The sequence below is a fragment of the Erpetoichthys calabaricus genome, chromosome 8 (genome assembly GCF_900747795.2).
Source record: "Erpetoichthys calabaricus chromosome 8, fErpCal1.3, whole genome shotgun sequence".
Classification (NCBI taxonomy): domain Eukaryota; kingdom Metazoa; phylum Chordata; class Cladistia; order Polypteriformes; family Polypteridae; genus Erpetoichthys; species Erpetoichthys calabaricus.
Genome location: NC_041401.2, coordinates 34,978,553 through 34,997,632, shown reverse-complemented (window position 1 = coordinate 34,997,632; position 19,080 = coordinate 34,978,553). Strand labels below are relative to the sequence as shown.

General features: G+C 37.2%; 1 protein-coding gene across 1 annotated transcript in view; it reads left to right on the top strand.

The window, feature by feature from the left end:
* Nucleotides 1-14,624, top strand: part of gpd2 (glycerol-3-phosphate dehydrogenase 2 (mitochondrial)) — a 177,918-nt gene extending 163,294 nt beyond the window's left edge. The window contains exon 17 of the mRNA XM_028806453.2: nucleotides 13,236-14,624. Within this exon, the coding sequence (XP_028662286.2) occupies nucleotides 13,236-13,361 (126 nt within the window). The 3' untranslated portion in view covers nucleotides 13,362-14,624. The remainder of the gene's footprint in view (nucleotides 1-13,235) is intronic.
* The last annotated feature ends 4,456 nt before the right edge of the window (nucleotides 14,625-19,080 follow it).

The following is a 19,080-nucleotide window of genomic DNA, read 5'->3' as shown; positions in this document are numbered from 1 at the left end:
GAAGTGGACCACTTCTACATCCACTCCTTAAATAGTAACCAGACATAGATGGTCTTTGGTGCGGCGAAGGTCAATAACCAGTTCCTTGGTTTTGCTGATGTTAAGATGCAGACAATCATTTTTGCACCAAGAAACAAAGTTCTCCACCTGTCACCTCTTCTGTGTCTCATCCACTTTATTGGTACATCCCATACTGTAAGTGCAGAATCATCTGAGAATTTCTGTATGTGACATGACCTGGTGTTATATTCGTAGTCAGAGGTATACAGAGTGAAAAGAAAAGAAGACAGGACTGTTCCTTGTGGTGCTCCAGTGTTGCTCACATCCGTATCAGAAACAAAGTCATTGTGTCTCAGAAGCTATGGTATGCCTGACAAATAGTCCATTATCCAGAATACCATAGGTTCATCCACCTGCATGTCACTCAGTTTACCTCTTAACAAAGATGGCTGGATGGTACTGGAGGTGCTGGAAAATCCAAAAACATAATCTTCACAGTGCAGCCAGCTTTGTCCAGGTGAGAATAGGTCTTGTGGTGTTGATAAATAGTTGCGTTCTCCTATGCAATCTTTTTCTAATAAGTAAACTGCAGTGGGTCCAGGTGGTCTACCACAAGAGGACTCATATGGCCCAAGTGTTGGAGTTCAGAAACTAGTTTTAGTTTTTTCATAATTTTCATTTTATTGGTTTCATAAATTTAATTAAAGTGAATAAGACACAAGGATAAGGATGCAATTAGTCCCCTACATCCCATACATGTATGTTTTAATCTGTCTCAACACCCGTCCTTTACCTTGCTTGCAGAGTGATAGTACTTGAGAAATGTTGAGCAATTAAAAAGGGCACTCAGAGGACCAGAGAACTGACCCTCTGTTCCATATGGAAGGTTCAGGGTTGTAGAGATTCTAGAAGCCACTAGACAGTGCTCTAGCTCGGTGTCCCTGATGTAAATATAGGACCATCCTTGATAAATCATTACAGGTGGACCTGTATTTTGAGCATGGTCATGGCAGATAAAGCATTACACATGGAAAGTGAAAATGTTAGATTTGAATACACAATGGAGGGGCTGAAACTAGAAAGTAAACCTTTTGAGAAGGATTTAGGAGTCACCGCATGCAGATATGTACTAAAGCGACTGTGAAGGCTAATAGGATTATAGGTTAAATGCCTTTTATAGGTTATATGTGTAGAGTACAAGTCAGTGCTGTTGCTTTTGATTATTACACTTTCTAAACATTATTTTATGTATTATAACTTGCTTAGTAAGTCACATTGGATAAAGGCGTCTACCTAATAGATAATAATAATGAAATAAAGGTTATACTTAGGATATACAACGCGCTTGCAAGGCCTCTGAGGAGTGCTCTGTGATATTGTGATCTTCATGTAACAAAAAAAAAAGTAGCAGCACTAGAAAAAGTCTGGAGAAGAGAAACTAGATTGATTAAAGGATTAATATGAACTTGCAAAAGAGAAAAGAAGTTAAAACTTTTTCAGTTTTACCAAATGGAGACTAAGAATTAACATGATTGAAATGTTCAAAATTATGGGATTCATTCTGATGGATCCTGTTTGTTACTTTGATAAGTAAATAAATTCATCAACAAAAACATTTTAACCAATACAGAAATATTTTTTTACACAGAGGATCATAGATACATTTGAAAACTTAGCAAGAGGTGTGGTGGACCTTGAAAACTCAGTCTGATGTTTTGTTGCGAGAGTTAGGTGAAACTATTGTAAAAGGCGCTATATAGCGCCCGACCCAGCAAAGACTCAGGCAGAGGCACGTACTTAAATAAAATGCTTTTTATTTATCTTCAGCCATGGGCACGCCTTCCCCGTGTCCCACAGGCCCAACACAGTCCCACAAGCACTTAAATACAGAACACTCACAAATACTCTGTCCACCTCAGCACCACCACTCCTCCTCAGGCTTCGTCCTTCTTCCTCCCAACTCTGGCTCTCTCGAGTGGTGGTGGCTGGCCTTTGTTATACCCCACCCGGAGGCGTACCAGGTGCTTGATTACCTGGTCCTAATTGACCCTCCGGGTGGGGCTGACGAGTCGACCAGCTGGGCTGGAAAGTCCATGCAGCTCCCCCTGGCGGCCATCCAAGCCCCCAACCAGGCTGTGGAGAACTCCATCTCCCATGGAGCCTTGCACCAGGTTGGGGAATCATCGTCCACCAGGGAGGCTGCCACCAAGCGTCCCGGGGGAGGTACTGAGCTGCCCATGGTGGCTCCCCCGGAATAGATGCAGCAGGGGCGTCCCTGCCGGGCATGGGACCCGGCTGTCCTTTACACTATAGACAAACTATGTTGGACTGAATGGCCTGATCATGTCATAATTGTTTGAAATGTTCTAAGGATCCCCAAGTGTGATTCCACAGCATGGGCAGAAGTGGCAGAAAAATTGGCTTGAAATCATCTCTTAACCAGACATTGAGAAGCTGCAAGGTTGGGAAGCGAGAAGGAACCAACTCTTATAGTGAATGGAGGGGCAAAGACTATATTAGAGTTTAGATAGAGAGAGATGAGTTGTGAGAAGGTTCTGCTTCAGAGGTGGCAAGTGAGCAAAGTACAGTATTCGTGGCAGTTAGTGTTCAAGACCCATATAGAAGACTCAGTAAGACAGCAGGAATTTACCTCTGATTGTTTTATAAATATATATATATATATATATATATATATATATATATATATATATATATATATATATATATATATATATATATATTCTCCCTGTAATCATCTCTACCTTTTGTTTAGTCTACTATTTCCTTTGTCATTTTAACTGAATTGCTTTATGCATAGCTTCAGTAGGTCTTTTGAGTTTGTTTATCTTGATCAAGTGATCTTCACAATGACAAAGTGCAACGCACGGAAAAAACAAATGCACTGTTAAAAAATAGAAACTTTATCTAAAATTTCTTTTTGTAAATTAACATATTTTAAGATCAGGTTTAAAAGAGAAGTTAATTCTTTTTGATATATAGGCTCATTACAGAATTTTAAGGGCCTGCATTGATAAGTTTGGGTTTTTTAATAAATTTTATTTTTCCCAAAAGATTCTAATTTCTAAATTATTTAAACTTCGTTAAAGTCTGTATTTTGCAGTTTGTCAAGTAGTGTCCAGACAAACATATTTATTTTTATATATCATTAAGTTAGAAAGGACTATTTTTTGTCATACCTTCTTTAGCAGTCTCTTCTCATGCTCTCAGGAGGCAAAAAGTAGAAGTCTTTTACTGATGGTTTTCAAGAAGAGAAATAAAAGCAGATCACTATAGTGCAACCTGGCAGGGTACTCGGTTCAAGATAAGATGCCTGCAAACTAGACAATAATATATCATTGCTTCTTACATTTCAAAAAGTAACAACAGGATATATAATCACAGTTTTGAACAGCAGAAATAATTCTTTGGAAAACTGTAATGATTATTGAAAGCTGAAAGGGCTTCTAGGCAGAGAGGGTCTAGTTTAAATATTATTATCGCCTAATCATAATAAAAAAAAATAAACTTGAACAAAAAAATGTTTTTTAAAATGTTCCTTTAAAAATTTATGAAACAGTCTGGAGTATTGAAAGAGGCCCATTATAATTCCAATATAATCTGCCATGGCTAAGCTAAACATTTTCAGCTTTGTGTTGTTTTATTTTTGATTTCTGATCTAGGCAATAAAAAATAAAAATCCTTTTTCATTGACTGTTGTTATTTTCAATAAAAAACTGAGACTGATTTTAAAAGGCAGATATATGCTTCGTCAACACCAAAATGCATTTGTTAAGTAGTTTTAATAAAGACTTGTTAATGAAGTTAATATTTTAAAAGTTAAAGAGTAAAATACACATTTTTTTTATTTACACCCTTTCTTAACACTAGCTATTACTAATATTTCATGTTTCATGATAGGGTAGTTGTGGGATATTGAAATTTTCTCAGTACTAAAACATAGGACCTGTCTGTGGTGCCAGCTGAAATGATGACCCAATGTTAAAATAAATATAAGCGCTGAGACAAGCGCACATTTACAACAACAGCAAAGCCCCATGGAAAATGGTCATTTTCAAGTGTGACCGGCCTACTTTAATGTAAATGATACAATGCCACTTGTGAATACACAAGGTTTTTGAGGTGCTGAGAGCATAAAGCCAAAGTGGCATAAGTTGGTGTGCTCATATAAACATGCATACAGAGTCAGTGGTAAGTTGGTGATTATGGTATGTAGTGTATGTGGCACATGAGATGGATGGGCATCCTGACAAAGAATATGAAATATTTGACCCGGACTTGAGGCCCCATTGAACAGAAAGAGAGAGAGAGAGGGGGAAGAATGTCGCACCCAGACAAGGCTTCCATAATGGATGCATGGACATCCCAGACAAAAGAGATGGTTCCTTACCCGGACGGGAAGCCCCAGACAAATGGTTAGGCATCCCTACCAGACCTGTGTGTAGCACCTTCCCTGGCTTGGATAAAAGAGGAGAACAGAGAAGAATTGTCTCTGGTGGAGAATGTTTAATAAGAATACCCTCGATAATGGCACCCATTCAGGATCCAGAAGGGAATGCAGGGAATTGTAGTCTGGAAATGCAGCCCTGCTGGGGTCTGTGCATGCTGCAAGAGGTCTCTGCAGGGAGTTGAACTTCCTATTATGTGGGACTTCCATGTGACCCATAAGTACTTCCAACAGGCAGCCGCCATGGCGTCAGAAGTACTCCTGGGTCCTCAATAAAAGGGACTGCGCTGCCTTGTCCAGGCAAGTTGGATCTGGGAGGAAGATGAGCAATGCTCAACTGGAGGAGGGCAGTGCAATGCAGAGAGGAGAGGTGAACTGAAGGAGTGATAATTCTGCATTTTGTGAGGTATTGTAATAAAACATCCATTTATTTGAACCCGGGACTGACTCTGTGTATTCATGTTAAGATATGGAGCTCTCTGGCGCCCCCAAGCACAGTAGCAAAAGCATGACAAAACTCAGAATTGAAAAGGTTAGTTGGGGTCACAGTCATGAAAAGTCAGAATAAGGACATATATATATTATAATATATATAATATATATATTATAATATATAATATTGAGGCGCTCTCCTCCAATGGGATCTGAGGAGAGAAACTGACAGCAAGGGTAAGGGCTAAAAAAGAGGACCACAAAGAGGTAAGCCAGCAACACCCTTGTGTAAGTTGTCACTCTACAAAATTCCAGTTAATACGTTATGGCAGTTTAATAAATACTGGAAATCAAAGTTTTGACATTACTTAACTGTGTTATGCTGAATTGGATCCAAAATGTAACTTAAGGTAGAGATTCTGCCTGAAACTGATGCTTAATACATAAAAAACTACTCCAAAAGTAGATTTAGGGGCAGGAAAAATAATATAATGAGAATAAATTGTGTGCATTTCACACCGGAAATTAAGGTTTCACTTCCTGATCATTTAATGTGCCTTAAAGCACAGTAAATGGAGAACCCATAAGGAAAATCAAATGTATATTCAAGGTTATTCAATCTATGTTATTTCAAATCTTGGGTGACACGGTGGTTAGTACTACTTCCTTTCTGCTCTAGTCTATCTGTGTGGCATTTTCATGTACTTCTGTTGACTGTGTGGCTTTTTTAGGGTATTCTGGTTTTCCTCCCGCATTGACAAGACATATGTGCTTGGTTAATTGTTGGCCATAAACTGGCCCTGTGAGAATGTGTGTAATTTCTGCTGGGTTAAGCACTAGCCTCCTTGACCTTACACTGGATTAAGCAAATTGGCAATAGGTGGAATTCTAGAAAAACTTTACTAATTCAACCAAGACTCGAGAGGTAACAAGAATACAGTAATCCCTCGCTATATCGCGCTTCGCCTTTCGCGGCTTCACTCCATCGCGGATTTTATATGTAAGCATATTAAAATATATATCGTGGATTTTTCGCTGCTTCGCGGGTTTCTGAGGACAATGGGTCTTTTAATTTCTGGTACATGCTTCCTCAGTTGGTTTGCCCAGTTGATTTCATACAAGGGACGCTATTGGCAGATGGCTGAGAAGCTACCCAACTTACTTTCTCTCTCTCTCTTGCGCTGACGTAGGGGGGTGTGAGCAGGGGGGCTGTTCGCACACCTAGACGATACGGACGCTCGTCTAAAAATGCTGAAAGATTATCTTCACGTTGCTACCTTCTGTGTGCAGCTTTTAAGTATGCTGCATGGTGCTTCGCATACTTAAAAGCTCAAAGGGCACGTATTGATTTTTTTATCTGTGTCTCTCTCTCTCTCTCTCTCTCTCTGTCTGCTCCTGACGGAGGGGGTGTGAGCTGCCGTCTTCAACAGCTTTGTGCCGCGGTGCTTTGCATACTTAAAAGCCAAACAGCCCTATTGATTTGTTTGCTCCTTTGAAGAGGAAGATATGTTTGCATTCTTTTAATTGTGAGACTGAACTGTCATCTCTGTCTTGTCATGGAGCACAGTTTAAACTTTTGAAAAAGAGACAAATGTTTGTTTGCAGTGTTTGAATAACGTTCCTGTCTCTCTACAACCTCCTGTGTTTCTGCGCAAATCTGTGACCCAAGCATGACAATATAAAAATAACCATATAAACATATGGTTTCTACTTCGCAGATTTTCTTATTTCGCGGGTGGCTCTGGAACGCAACCCCCGCGATGGAGGAGGGATTACTGTAGCTCCATTCATAAAAACATCCTTTATTTTTTTAGTCCACAAATCAAAGCATCCTTGCTAATATCCAGCTGTATACTGACAATGAATTTAAATGAGATGATTATTGTGAAGTGAAGTAATCGATATTAAAAACGTGTAAATGTCTATGATCAAGTAAAATTAATATTGTAATAATTGTTGCTTGCCTTTTATCAGTGACCAAAGTTTTTAGTTAATACCCTGATTTAAATTTCCTAAATAACCTGTGATCTTTAGCAACAAACTACACAAGGAAATTCAAACAGAGATGGTAACAGGACAAAAAACATACCCCATTACATTGTGACCATGACTGACTGTGCAATGAAAGGTGTGTGCCAAGAAGCTCCATATCCTTGCTATTTTTTGTATTTGTTCTGTCTGACTGCACTTATCTGGATGCCTTATCAAAGAGAAGGATATTTCTCTCAGACAGCACATGGTTTATTTACAGAAGACACAGTCCAAATCCACAACACAGTCCCTTCTCTCAGCCAGTCCTTTCAACTTCACTCCTCCTAACAAGCTTTGTACACTTCCTCTGGACTCAGGCTATTGAGTGGTGGTGATGGGCTCCTTTTATAGGCTACACAGAAGGAGTCCAGGTGCCCAACAAGCTTCTTCCAGCAGCTGCCAAATAGGGCCCTGCAAGCGTCCAGGCGCCCCATGGCAGTGGCCACAGGCCCCAGCAGGCTTGAGCTTCCATGCTCATAACCCTGTCGGTCCAGGGGAGAAACTGTCCTGAAAATACTCTCTTCCCCCAGTCCTTCTATAGTCAGGGCATCCTGGCCAGGTAAGGGCTTCGGCCGTCCACCACACTATCTATCTATCTATCTATCTATCTATCTATCTATCTATCTATCTATCTATCTATCTATCTATCTATCTATCTATCTATCTATCTATCTATCTATAGTGATAACATTCTTCTTTAAAATAAAGAGAAGCGCCACAGTAACAAAGTTTTGGGAACTGTCCCCTTATAATGCCCATAGGACAAGAAAAAAACACAAAAAAGACTGTTGCAGGGATCAAAAGTATATATATCGCAGATGATGAATGGTACATGAGAAAATGGCATTTTTATACAGAAAACAAAATGGAGACAGGACATGAGTTGGTGGGATATGACGTCGATGCTGTGTGACGGATACAACGTCATCAACATAGGACCCTAAGTGATGTCATCAGAATGAGTCGGATGTGTCGTCATCCGGAATCGCCGGAGGTATCGTCAAACTATGCGTGGGTAGTGACGTCTTGGAGGCCATTTTGGAAGTGAGTGTTCTATTTTTCTTCGGATTTCCTAATGAGAAGAACGAGAGAGTCAGGTTAGTACCGTATGTCAACCCTTTGTCTCGCGATGTTTCACTCTCCTTTAGGCTTTTTGACTGCCTCCTAAGCACACGTGTGTGACACTATCTATCTATCTATCTATCTATCTATCTATCTATCTATCTATCTATCTATCTATCTATCTATCTATTGTGACAGATAGGGGGTGCTATCGCTCCCTTGAACCCTCAGATCAGATGCCAGACACCAGATAAAAGTACAATAATAATATTTATTAGGACAATACAGTGCACAAAGCACCCTCCACTACACTATACTCATAAATCAATAAACAATAGATAGATAGATAGATAGATAGATAGATAGATAGATAGATAGATAGATAGATAGATAGATAGATAGATAGATAGATACTAACAATAATCAATAACAATCCTCCACTCCCAGACGCGTTGCCACCCTTCCTCCCGACTCAGCTCAACCCTGATATCTCCCACAGTCCTTTTTATAGTCCATGACCCGGAAGTGCTTCTGAGCCCTCAGTCCATGTGATTATCCATCACTTCCGGGTCAGGTAAAAACTCCTCTTCTTCAACCCGGAAGCACATCATTTCCTCTGTCCATGTGACTGGGACATACTTCCGGGCTGTAATGAAAATACAAGTCTCTGGGCCTCCCTGCAGCATCCCCTGGAGGCCCTGACGTTATCCAGCAGGGCTGTACAGGAAAACTCCAATGTCCATGATGTCCTGGTGGAATTTGGGGCACCTCCATGCTGTAGGAAGGGCTCCATCTGACGGCCTCGGGGTATTGGCCAGAATGAATGGCCGGCCATCTATCTATCTATCTATCTATCTATCTATCTATCTATCTATCTATCTATCTATCTATCTATCTATCTATCTATCTATCTATCTATCATAGTGTCTTAAATAGTTTGATGAATAAAGAATGGGTGATGCTGCATATTTCTTTGTTAACCTAGAAGCATTATCATTTTAAACTTGATTTGTGTATTCCTAAAAGTGATAATAATGTTGAATATATTAGGAATTGGCTGAATACATGTATACCATTTATATTTATTGAGAGACAGACTGACAGTTTTTTTTTTTGAGTGAAAGTTCAATGATAGTTACCAGATTATTTCCATAAAAATACTGTGTCATTTGTTTCTAAAAGATTTTTGACTTCAGTTTGGCCACATAATTCAAACGTGTACGCATTTCATTCAGCTGGCTACACTTTCTATTCTTATAATAATTAAGGTCACCTATAAATGTTTAAGACCAGCAAGGATTTGCATCTGTGACTTGATAATAGTATGAAAAAGCCCTGCAGCCTACACAGTAATACACTACTTCTTTTTCTGGGATAGTATTATGGGCAGACATGGTCTTCCTTATAAAGGGCATGATCTGACTTATAACCAGGATGCTGAAAAAGGCGGACATGCTTCTGCATGATAATGACCAGCTTCACCATTGCTATTTTGTGCACATTCCTGAGTGCTTGGGAGAAAACTTGTGAAGAAAAAAAAATGGGTCAGAGCACAAGCCAAAGCTTGAGCCACAGCCAGCAACTTTTAGAAATACTACGCATGCAGCAAATCGCCAGGCTGCCACATAACATGATTTAAGATAAGCTGTAGTTCTCCCTCTTGCATCAGACCTGAAAGCAACTTGTTGATGGCCTGTGGCTGAAAAGAGTAACTGCATTAGCTCAGCTGTTGACACTTGGGTGGCTGCAGGGCAGTCTTGAGTGTTTTTTAATACATGTAATTGTAAGCCAGGCTACCAGGCTACCCACTTAGAGCCACATCCTTTGCACTTTATTGGCTGATTTCTTGTGTATTTTGAATTCTGTTCTTTTAATATAAAAATTATTTCAGAAATGTTGTCTTGAGTTGTAAAGGCATTTTCATTGTTAATTTTATGTTGGCATGTTACAATCCACTTCAGCAATTAGTTAAAATGATTTCTGAAACACAAATCAGAAATGAGTAATTGGTAGTCATAGTAAGAGTAAAAAAATAATTATCAGTAGCTTATTCCTGATATTTTTTCTATCTTTTTTTACTATCATTACATGCTTGTTCCTTTCACATACTTTTTATTAGTTCATTAGTTTTATTAATAAGAGGATTATATTTCATGATGAGGTTTATCTTGATGTATTATTTTTCTTTTACTCTTAATTGATGTTTGGAATTGTGTTTTATATATCTAAACATGCACACTTTCATAATAAGCATAAAATTCAGTAATTTAGCAGTACAGGGTTGCAAGGAGTGAGACGCCTGTATAATGCCTCATTGTGACTCCAGCTGCCAAGGAGGAAATTTTATTTCTTTTTAGTTATTCTGGAGTATATTTGAGAGGGGTTTGTTGTTTGCTACAATATAATAATATTATTTATTTGTTTGTTTATTTATTTATTGAGCATCTGTAAAAAGCCAAATGCACCATGGGGACTAACTGTCTGTCTGTCTGTCTGTCTACTATATAGTACAGTTCATAGCTGTCTGTCTGTCTGTCTGTCTGACTGACTGACTGTCTAAATATTGGTCAGAAGGCAGAGAACCTAACAGGCCTATTTTAGCATGTGGAAATAAATTAGAGTTTCAGAAGAAAACTCATTTGGGAATGAGGAGAATAAGAAAGGCCATTAATTACTGAATCGGCAAGGCTGTCTTGCTGACCACCCTGCCTTCATAGGGTTGCTGAATCCACTCTGGAAACTGCATGTGGGGTGAGGTGACAACAAGATTACCTCAGATTGCACTTTTATAAGGGCTGTTTGTTTGAGGGAACAGCATATATTTTATTAACATTTGAAATAAGAATAAAAAAAATGTGAGTTAAGTTTGAACCTTGAGAATTACATGCATATTCCTTATTTATATACTACCTTTACAAATTGTGGGTAATATTTTCATTATTTAATTTTCTGAGAAATATTTTCTGTATAAAAGATTCAGATTTTGCTTAATGCATTTAACACAGCCTTGCTGCACTGCAAGCTTTCAAGAATCAAAACGGGACCCACTTATTTTGAAGCTACATGTCAGTACCTCAGTTTTGTTCATTTGTGGAATGTTATGAAGGGGTTGGCCACAAGTACAATGTCTTGTAAACGTCTCTTAAGTTTGCTCCACATGTCTTTAGTTAAAAATGGCAGCCACCTTTTAGCTTGCAGGACACTTTGAAACTGCCAAGGTATTTCAAGAAACATGCAGGATGACAAACAGCAGAGGTTCATTTTGTATTTAATTTTGCAATTGCTAAACTCAACAAAATATTCTTTTTTTGGAGTATCAAAAAGAAGTAGTGAAGCATTATACATTTGTATTGTTTCTAATGCCTTTTTTGTCTGTTTTATTCTTTTAAAGCTAATCTTTTTAATTTTTTCACATATTTCCAGAATGAATATATTATTTGCTTAACTATTTTTTTCCTTGTTCTGAAGAAGCAATGTATTGTAATGCCTGTATGTACTGTATTGTATGAGAATTAAGTGTATCATCTCATGCCTAGTTAGAATATATATAGGGATGGCAGAAATGTGCCTTGCCTCGGGTAGCATTATTTAAAGCCTTGGCCCTGAGTCCAGTCTCACTTGGCCTTTATTCCTGTCATCATCCTAGGTCATTGAACAGAGCTTTCATATTTGGAGAATGTTCTTGCGGTTGAGTAGTCTTTTAATTTTTTGGTAGGCATACATTTGAAGTCACTAAGTAGGGATGGAAGAAGTGAGTTAAGGTCATGTCACATTACACAACATTTCTAGCGTTTTTCAGTCTTAGCCTTAATTAACATAATTTTGTGAGTCGGAGGAAGTGGATAGTGCACTCCTGTGAAGGTCAGTCACATAATGTTACATACCCAGCAACTCGCTCTAACTAATTCACAACTCACTCTGACGATTTTGACTTTAGTTGAATAGGTGGGCTGTGTGTGTGTAAGAGATGACAACTAATGAATGCTGATCTGGAGGTATGATGACTATATTGTAGTGACGAGTAATAAGGAACGTTAGTGATTTGGACCTCACAGTCAGATGAGAAGCTCATCTGTTTAATGTCTTATGTTTTATGTACCACATGCCCAGCAATTTTCTACCATGTGAATTGACATGGTCCGACAACAAAATCAGCAACTGCTGCCATCAAGTCTGACATTCCTAATGACTAGAAGACATGTAGTGTGACATCAGCTTTAAACTACTATCTATCTATCTATCTATCTATCTATCTATCTATCTATCTATCTATCTATCTATCTATCTATCTATCTATCTATCTATCTATCTATCTATCTATCTATCTATCTATCTATCTATTATATAGTGCCTTTAATTTCTATCTATCTATCTATCTATCTATCTATCTATCTATCTATCTATCTATCTATCTATCTATCTATCTATCTATCTATCTATCTATCTATCTATCTATCTATCTATCTATCTATCTATCTCACCATATCTGTCTGTCTGTCTGACTTTGTGCACAGTAGATGTAGGGTAGGCACAATGTGCATTTATCATGCAAAAGACTGATTCATGACTTATGGCTTAGTACAAACATGGGCTTTGGTTATCTGTGGCACTCTTCTGAAATGAAAAAAGCAACTTCAGAAAATGAATGGCATGATATCTATGTCTCTGTTTATACAACACATGAAAATACTTGTTAGAATTATATTTGATAGTGTAGCTTACATGTGTGACATCTTATATTTTATTAATTCTTATTTCAAAAATCAACATTTTTGTGGGGCACAGTAGAACAGTAATTATTGCTGATGCCTCACAGAAGATGGAGTTCATATTGCAGCCTGATAGCAGTCTGTGTAGAGTTTGCATTTTCTCCCTTGTCTGTTACAGTTTAGGACTCTGTCTTTTCCTGAAAACATGTATATTAGGCTCATTGGCATTTGTAAACTGGGCTAGTATGTGAGTGTGCCCTCTGATGTACTAATGTCCCCACCAGGACTCTCACAATTGTATAATTGGATTAGGTTTGTTTGAAAATGGATGTATGGATTAAACAATTTTATGTTTTTTTTCCTAGCAAATGTTATTCTAAACTTACACTTACCGTGTAATTTATCTCTTCTTATAATAGATGTTTGCATTTTGATTAAGCTTTAAGATTTACTTGTGCCATAAATGGTAAAACTAAGATGACTCAAGTGTAAATACTGCATTCACTGAACCGTGACATATTTGTATTCTTTTGTAGCTGATGAGTGCTATTCAGAAAGGATACGTCTCTGGTAGCCGTCTTGCTATTCTAATGAAAATTGCTGAAGAAAGCCTGGATCAGAGGGAACCCGTGTCAGTTGACCGCAGTGGAGGAGGAGTATAAATACCAAAGTGCCAGAAATACCCCTGGGCATCACTTAATTCAAATGGGCAGCTGCTGTCACCACGGCTTCCTGAAACTTGTCCAAGAGTTACTGAGTGGGTGCTTACCCACAAAAAGAAGTCAAAGAACTTTTGTCTGTACAACAACTTGCATTGCCATGATCAACCATATAATTGGTTGTTTTTAGTGTTTTTTGATTGTTGCCTCTTACGTTGAATGTAGTGATTCAAAGTGCACTGGGTTTTTTGTTATTCTTACTTTATTTTCTTTAGGTTTTATCTTGTAGACATACATATGCTTAGATATATGCAATTTATACATACACATTATTTTTATTTTTATATCTTAAATGAGAGCACAAAATGTTGCGTGTTGTATTGATTAATTTCACTAAGTAAGCATAGTTGAAAAAGTCCATTTTACCATTCCGTAAGTTGCTGTAAGTGATGATACAGGGTTTTTTTTTATAACTTTTAGTGTTGTTTTAATGTGCAAATTACATTTTATAAAGTGTCATTGTAGTGTATTACATGTCCTGTGCCATTAAGTACTTGTACCTGAAATGATGATGGTGTCATAGCTGGCTGTTTTTGCCTTGGTATACCCGTTTCAAGTTGGTAAGCTCGCCAATGTCGTCCATAATGTGCCTGGGTTTTCTAAATCATAGAACATTTCTCTGCCTGTCTGGTCACTACATCTAACACTTTGAATGAAATAGAAATAAATGTATTCTTGTTTTAATTAGGGTCATAGGCAGGCAGAACCAAGTCCAGAAGCATCGGGTGAGTTTAAAGATGGGTGGATGGAGAGTTTTTATCAATATGAATTACTACAGAATATTAGCAGCTACAAATAATGTCTTCTGGGCCCTTATGTTAATCTTTTTTGCCTATTTTTTTCTAAAACACTGCATATAAAGTTAAGTTTAATATGTTTATTTGATTTATATGCTTATGTAATTGACTACAAAATCAACAGAGGCATGCTTAATGAGTGTATATGATGGGTTATTGAAATTGTTTTTTATCTGAATTTTTTTTTTCTGCTGAATTAAGTGTTGTCTTTGAGCCTAGGTTTTAATTTCTGTATCTGTCTTTGCACATGGTCTTTTTATTACTGCTAATTTATTACTACTGGTATGCAGAGTGAACTGCTTGCATTTATAGAGTAATAAGGGAATGTATTTAATGTGTTTTGCTTTCAGAGCCTGTATGAATTGAAAGCATGAATCAATACAACTGATTAAACTATACACTCACTGGCTTTTAGCATGCTTAATTTCACTATCCCTATAAATAACAATTGTCTCAGGCAGACTTTTAAAATGAATATTTAAAATATTTTTACTTAACATTTCCTAAGAGTTTCAAAGGTTTATTCCTGCTGTTGTTTTGTGACATATTCAATGAAAAAATTTAACTTATTTAGTTTTGTATTAGTGCTTGCATTTAAATGTTACTGTATTTAAGGAATACACATTGGCTATATGAGATTGATATCAAGTAAAAAAAAAATATAAGGAGCATAAAGTTTAAATTGTTGGTGCAGCATTACTTGCTTAGACTGACTATGAACAAACAGCATTGGTACACACGGCCACACACATACACTGAGGCACTAATTGACGTGAGAGAACGCCTTTAAATTGTAGGAGGAAACACATCCAAAAATGAAGGAAAGAATGTGCAAACTGTTCACTAAGGGCATTCTCGCAGATGTTCAAACCTTTGGGCCTAAACACCATGATGCAGCCATGCTACCCTGTGTACCACTGTTCTTCAGGTAACACAGAATTAGACACGATTACTGTGTTAAACCGTATTATGGAGTCAAGGTCTTAAATGAAAAACTAGAGGAACAATTTAAATTCCTGGACATTTCAAGGACAACTGTTTTTATATTACCCATCCTTTACTTTATGTAATGTATCTTTTTCAGGTTAAATATTTAGACATATTATTTAGACACAATATTTAGACATTTAGGTATATAGTATCAATTTATTTTCTTTTATTGTGCGCATCATTTGGGGAATACTGTACATATATTGCACCTAACAGATCTGAGTATGCAAGCAAAATATATGACTGTTAATTATTTCCATAACTTAATACAACATTCTCAAATTTCCTTAAGCTAAGTGAGGGTTGCTGGGGCCCAAAGCCTCTTCTGTCAGGAATGGGTGCAAGCTGGGAATCAAGTTTGGCTGGGTCATCTAAACATTCACTCACAATTTTTCCACTTCACCTAATATGCTTGTCTTTTGGATGTGGGAGCAAAACTAGAATATCCAAAGAGAAATCCCACAGTCACTTGTACTTAACACACTTATATAAGGGAGGAAAACTGAAATAAAAAAACAAACAAATGAATATGGAATGAACATGCAAACTTCACACAGGCAGGAATGAGATTCAAACCCAGGATGATGGATCAGTGAGGTAGCAACACTCACCATGATTCCCCCTCCTTCATGTAAATAACTATCTATCTATCTATCTATCTATCTATCTATCTATCTATCTATCTATCTATCTATCTATCTATCTATCTATCTATCTATCTATCTATCTATCTATCTATCTATCTATCTATAATTGTTATATATACACACCAGATATACAGAATCTACACACCCTTTTATTTTTAAACCCAGTGAAATTTGCAAATACACAGTTAAAGGGCAAACTACCCTGGACAATATATACATGACATTTTGACCTTTTAGGACCTATGCACAGTTTTAGATACTGTACACATGAATAACATAACTCTCTCAAACCCACGTAATCTGATTTAGAATTAGATCACAGGACTCCTTTACACTCACACAGGGCCAATTTGTGATCACCGATCAGCCTACCGTGCATGTCTTTGGAGATGTAGGAGGAAAACCCACCCGGACAGATTGAGGAATGTAGAGACTTCACCTGCACAGTGACCTGTTGTTGAATTTGAAGTCGGGATGCCACATGGATGAGTCAGAAATGCTAGCCACTCTGCTATTGTGTTGCTAATATGTATACATCCATTACTGATTAATAAGTTTTGAGTTTGCAGTCTTATGGGCTCTTAAGGCTCCCAGTGGCATTACTGTAAGTAAACTTTGATTGATGTAAAACTTTGTTAATCTTAAACATAGTTTTTTTTTCTTGTCTAATTATACTAAAACTGAAAAATATATACAGTACAGTATACTGAAATACTTTACAACTATCTGTCCTTAGAAGTTGAAACTAATATTCTAGTGTTTTTTGAAGGTTGATAAGATATAGTTCACCAAGAAAACATCAATTAGTTTCTCACAGATTTAAAAATCGGTTTTTCTATTTTCAATCAAACATTTATACAAGAATTGATATGCATATAGATACTGTGATAAAAGAGGGGAGAAGATATGAAATTGTTGTGCTGCCAGCCTGGTAGCCCAATTAATGAAAGATGTTGTTTTTTTTTTCCTACCAAATTCACAACATAAATTTCAAACAGTGTAGGAGGCGTAGTCCTAGTAAGCAAAACAAGGTCTTCAAGGTGAAGGTGGTTCTCATGAGGTCTGGTCCTGTAATGAACGCTGCCTTCCAGCCATATTGCTTCTTGTATGTAGACGGAACTGGAAGGGGCGGGACTTCTGTTCATGTGTGAGGAAGTGATGTCACTTTTAGGTGGGATTTTCCTCATCCATTCTAAAGGGAAACACGGAAAGGCAGTTTTTGACGGTGTCACTCACTTGTCAGTCCACGTCATTTTTATTTAATCAGAGGCAGTGAGAGGGGAGCCTCTTACATGTTGGATAATCTAACCACTGAACTAATTAAGTGCATATTGTTGAATTTTCACTTTAGGTCCAAATCAAAATCAATCTAAGACCCAAGTTAAAGCCACTGACATTTTTTAATCGGCACATGGCTGTACGTTTTGTTGCATTTTCTTCATTGAATACAATGTGAAATGCTAGAGTATGAATTGAAGTGCTATGAGTACCACCACTTTCCCCTGACAGAATCAAAATATTCTCCATTTAATTGAATTTGAATGTATTTATCAGGTAAGAACTAATGGATCACTGAACAACTGCCTGCTTCATACTTGGGGATTTCCAAGGCAACTGCTGTTTCTGTCATTTTCCACTTTATATTACACAGACTGTCCATTTCCATACAACTTCTGCCGTCTTGCCTACCCAAGCAAACACACACACGTTACCAAAGTCTAAATAACTGCTGCATTATCTCGGTGTACCGCACACCTTTCAGCTGCCTAATTTTGCATTTTCTCCTCTAAACATATTTGTCCTAGATATTCCAAAGCGGTCTGTTTCTCAAATGCATGTTAAACTGTTTCAAAAAGCAGAGATCTTTTTCAAAAAATTTCAGTGTGCCTAAGAGATTAGGAATATATCTCTCTGTTTTATGTTTGTGCAGTGCTTATCACACATTAAGAAGTCTGTTTTGTCCACGTTTCTACTAGTCCACTGGAGGAAAAAGCCAAGATACTGAACTTGCAGTCATCCTAACAATCACACTGACCAGTAGAGTGAACAAATTTCAGGCTGAGAAAAGTAAGTGAAGGTGGTCAGCTGCCATCATTTAGCATTGGGTCTGTGATCCACAGCAGAATGATGTGCTGCTTCTGTAATGCACCATTTTACAAATCAAATGCTGTTTCCACTTTTTAGAATGACTTTAATTCTGTTAACTTGCTCTTTTCAGTTAATTAGTGGAACACTGCATTTGGACCTGTTTCTTTGCAGATTTTATGAAAAGAGAATTTAAAAAGAAAGGGCCGTTATTAGTGACAGTACCCCACAGCCACCCAATTACTGTTAAAGTGTTAAACATTTCTCTTTCTCTCTCTCTCTCACTTCTGGCTGTCCAGCTACAAATGGAGCTTATTCGACTTAATCAATGGTTTATACAGCAGTGAACCATTAAGTAAAATTCCAGGACAAAATGAGTTTGATAGGGGTTAATTAACTGTAATAGGAATTTATACAATACAGTGAACTAATTAATAAGCACACGTTTCAGACTAATGTAGCTTGAGTCCAGGTCGTTTAACCATTTGTGCTAAAAACTGTGTTACTTTAGAGTCGCCAAGAATGAAAAAAAGCTGAGGCCCCTTATGACATGCATCTTATTTCTATAAACAGATACTAAAGAGTAATAATAATAGTTAGGCAGTATGCATTTATTATAGTTATGAGAAAAATGTTAGGCTCACACATTTTAAGTGAGTGTTCATATGGTTTTTCTGTTTGAAAAGTTATCTTTAAAGGAAAAAGAGCCATATAAAATTATTTGAAAATGTAATGAATTAAATAGAAAAACAAATACAGTATAATGTATATTGATTCACTTACATTTTACTAAATCTAATGGCGCTTTGAAAGGGTGGTCACCCTAAGAATAATACACTAGCATATGTTCAGTATAATATTATATACAGATATCTTGCAATATATGTTTCTTCCCCCAGCTTTAACATACTATGTATAATTCTTGTACAAATCTGGTACGATACTAAAGAGGAATGTTTACTTCTGAAGAAAACCACAGTAACTGACCAATTAAAAGAATACTGTATTAGTAAACTCATGCAAATGTATAGTTGTTCATAGTTCAGCAGTAATGTATAATTCTGTTCTAAAAGGCTATCAATACAGTGTAGCACTTAAGAGGTTTTATATTTTTTATATGTGTAAACCAAAATCAGTAATACA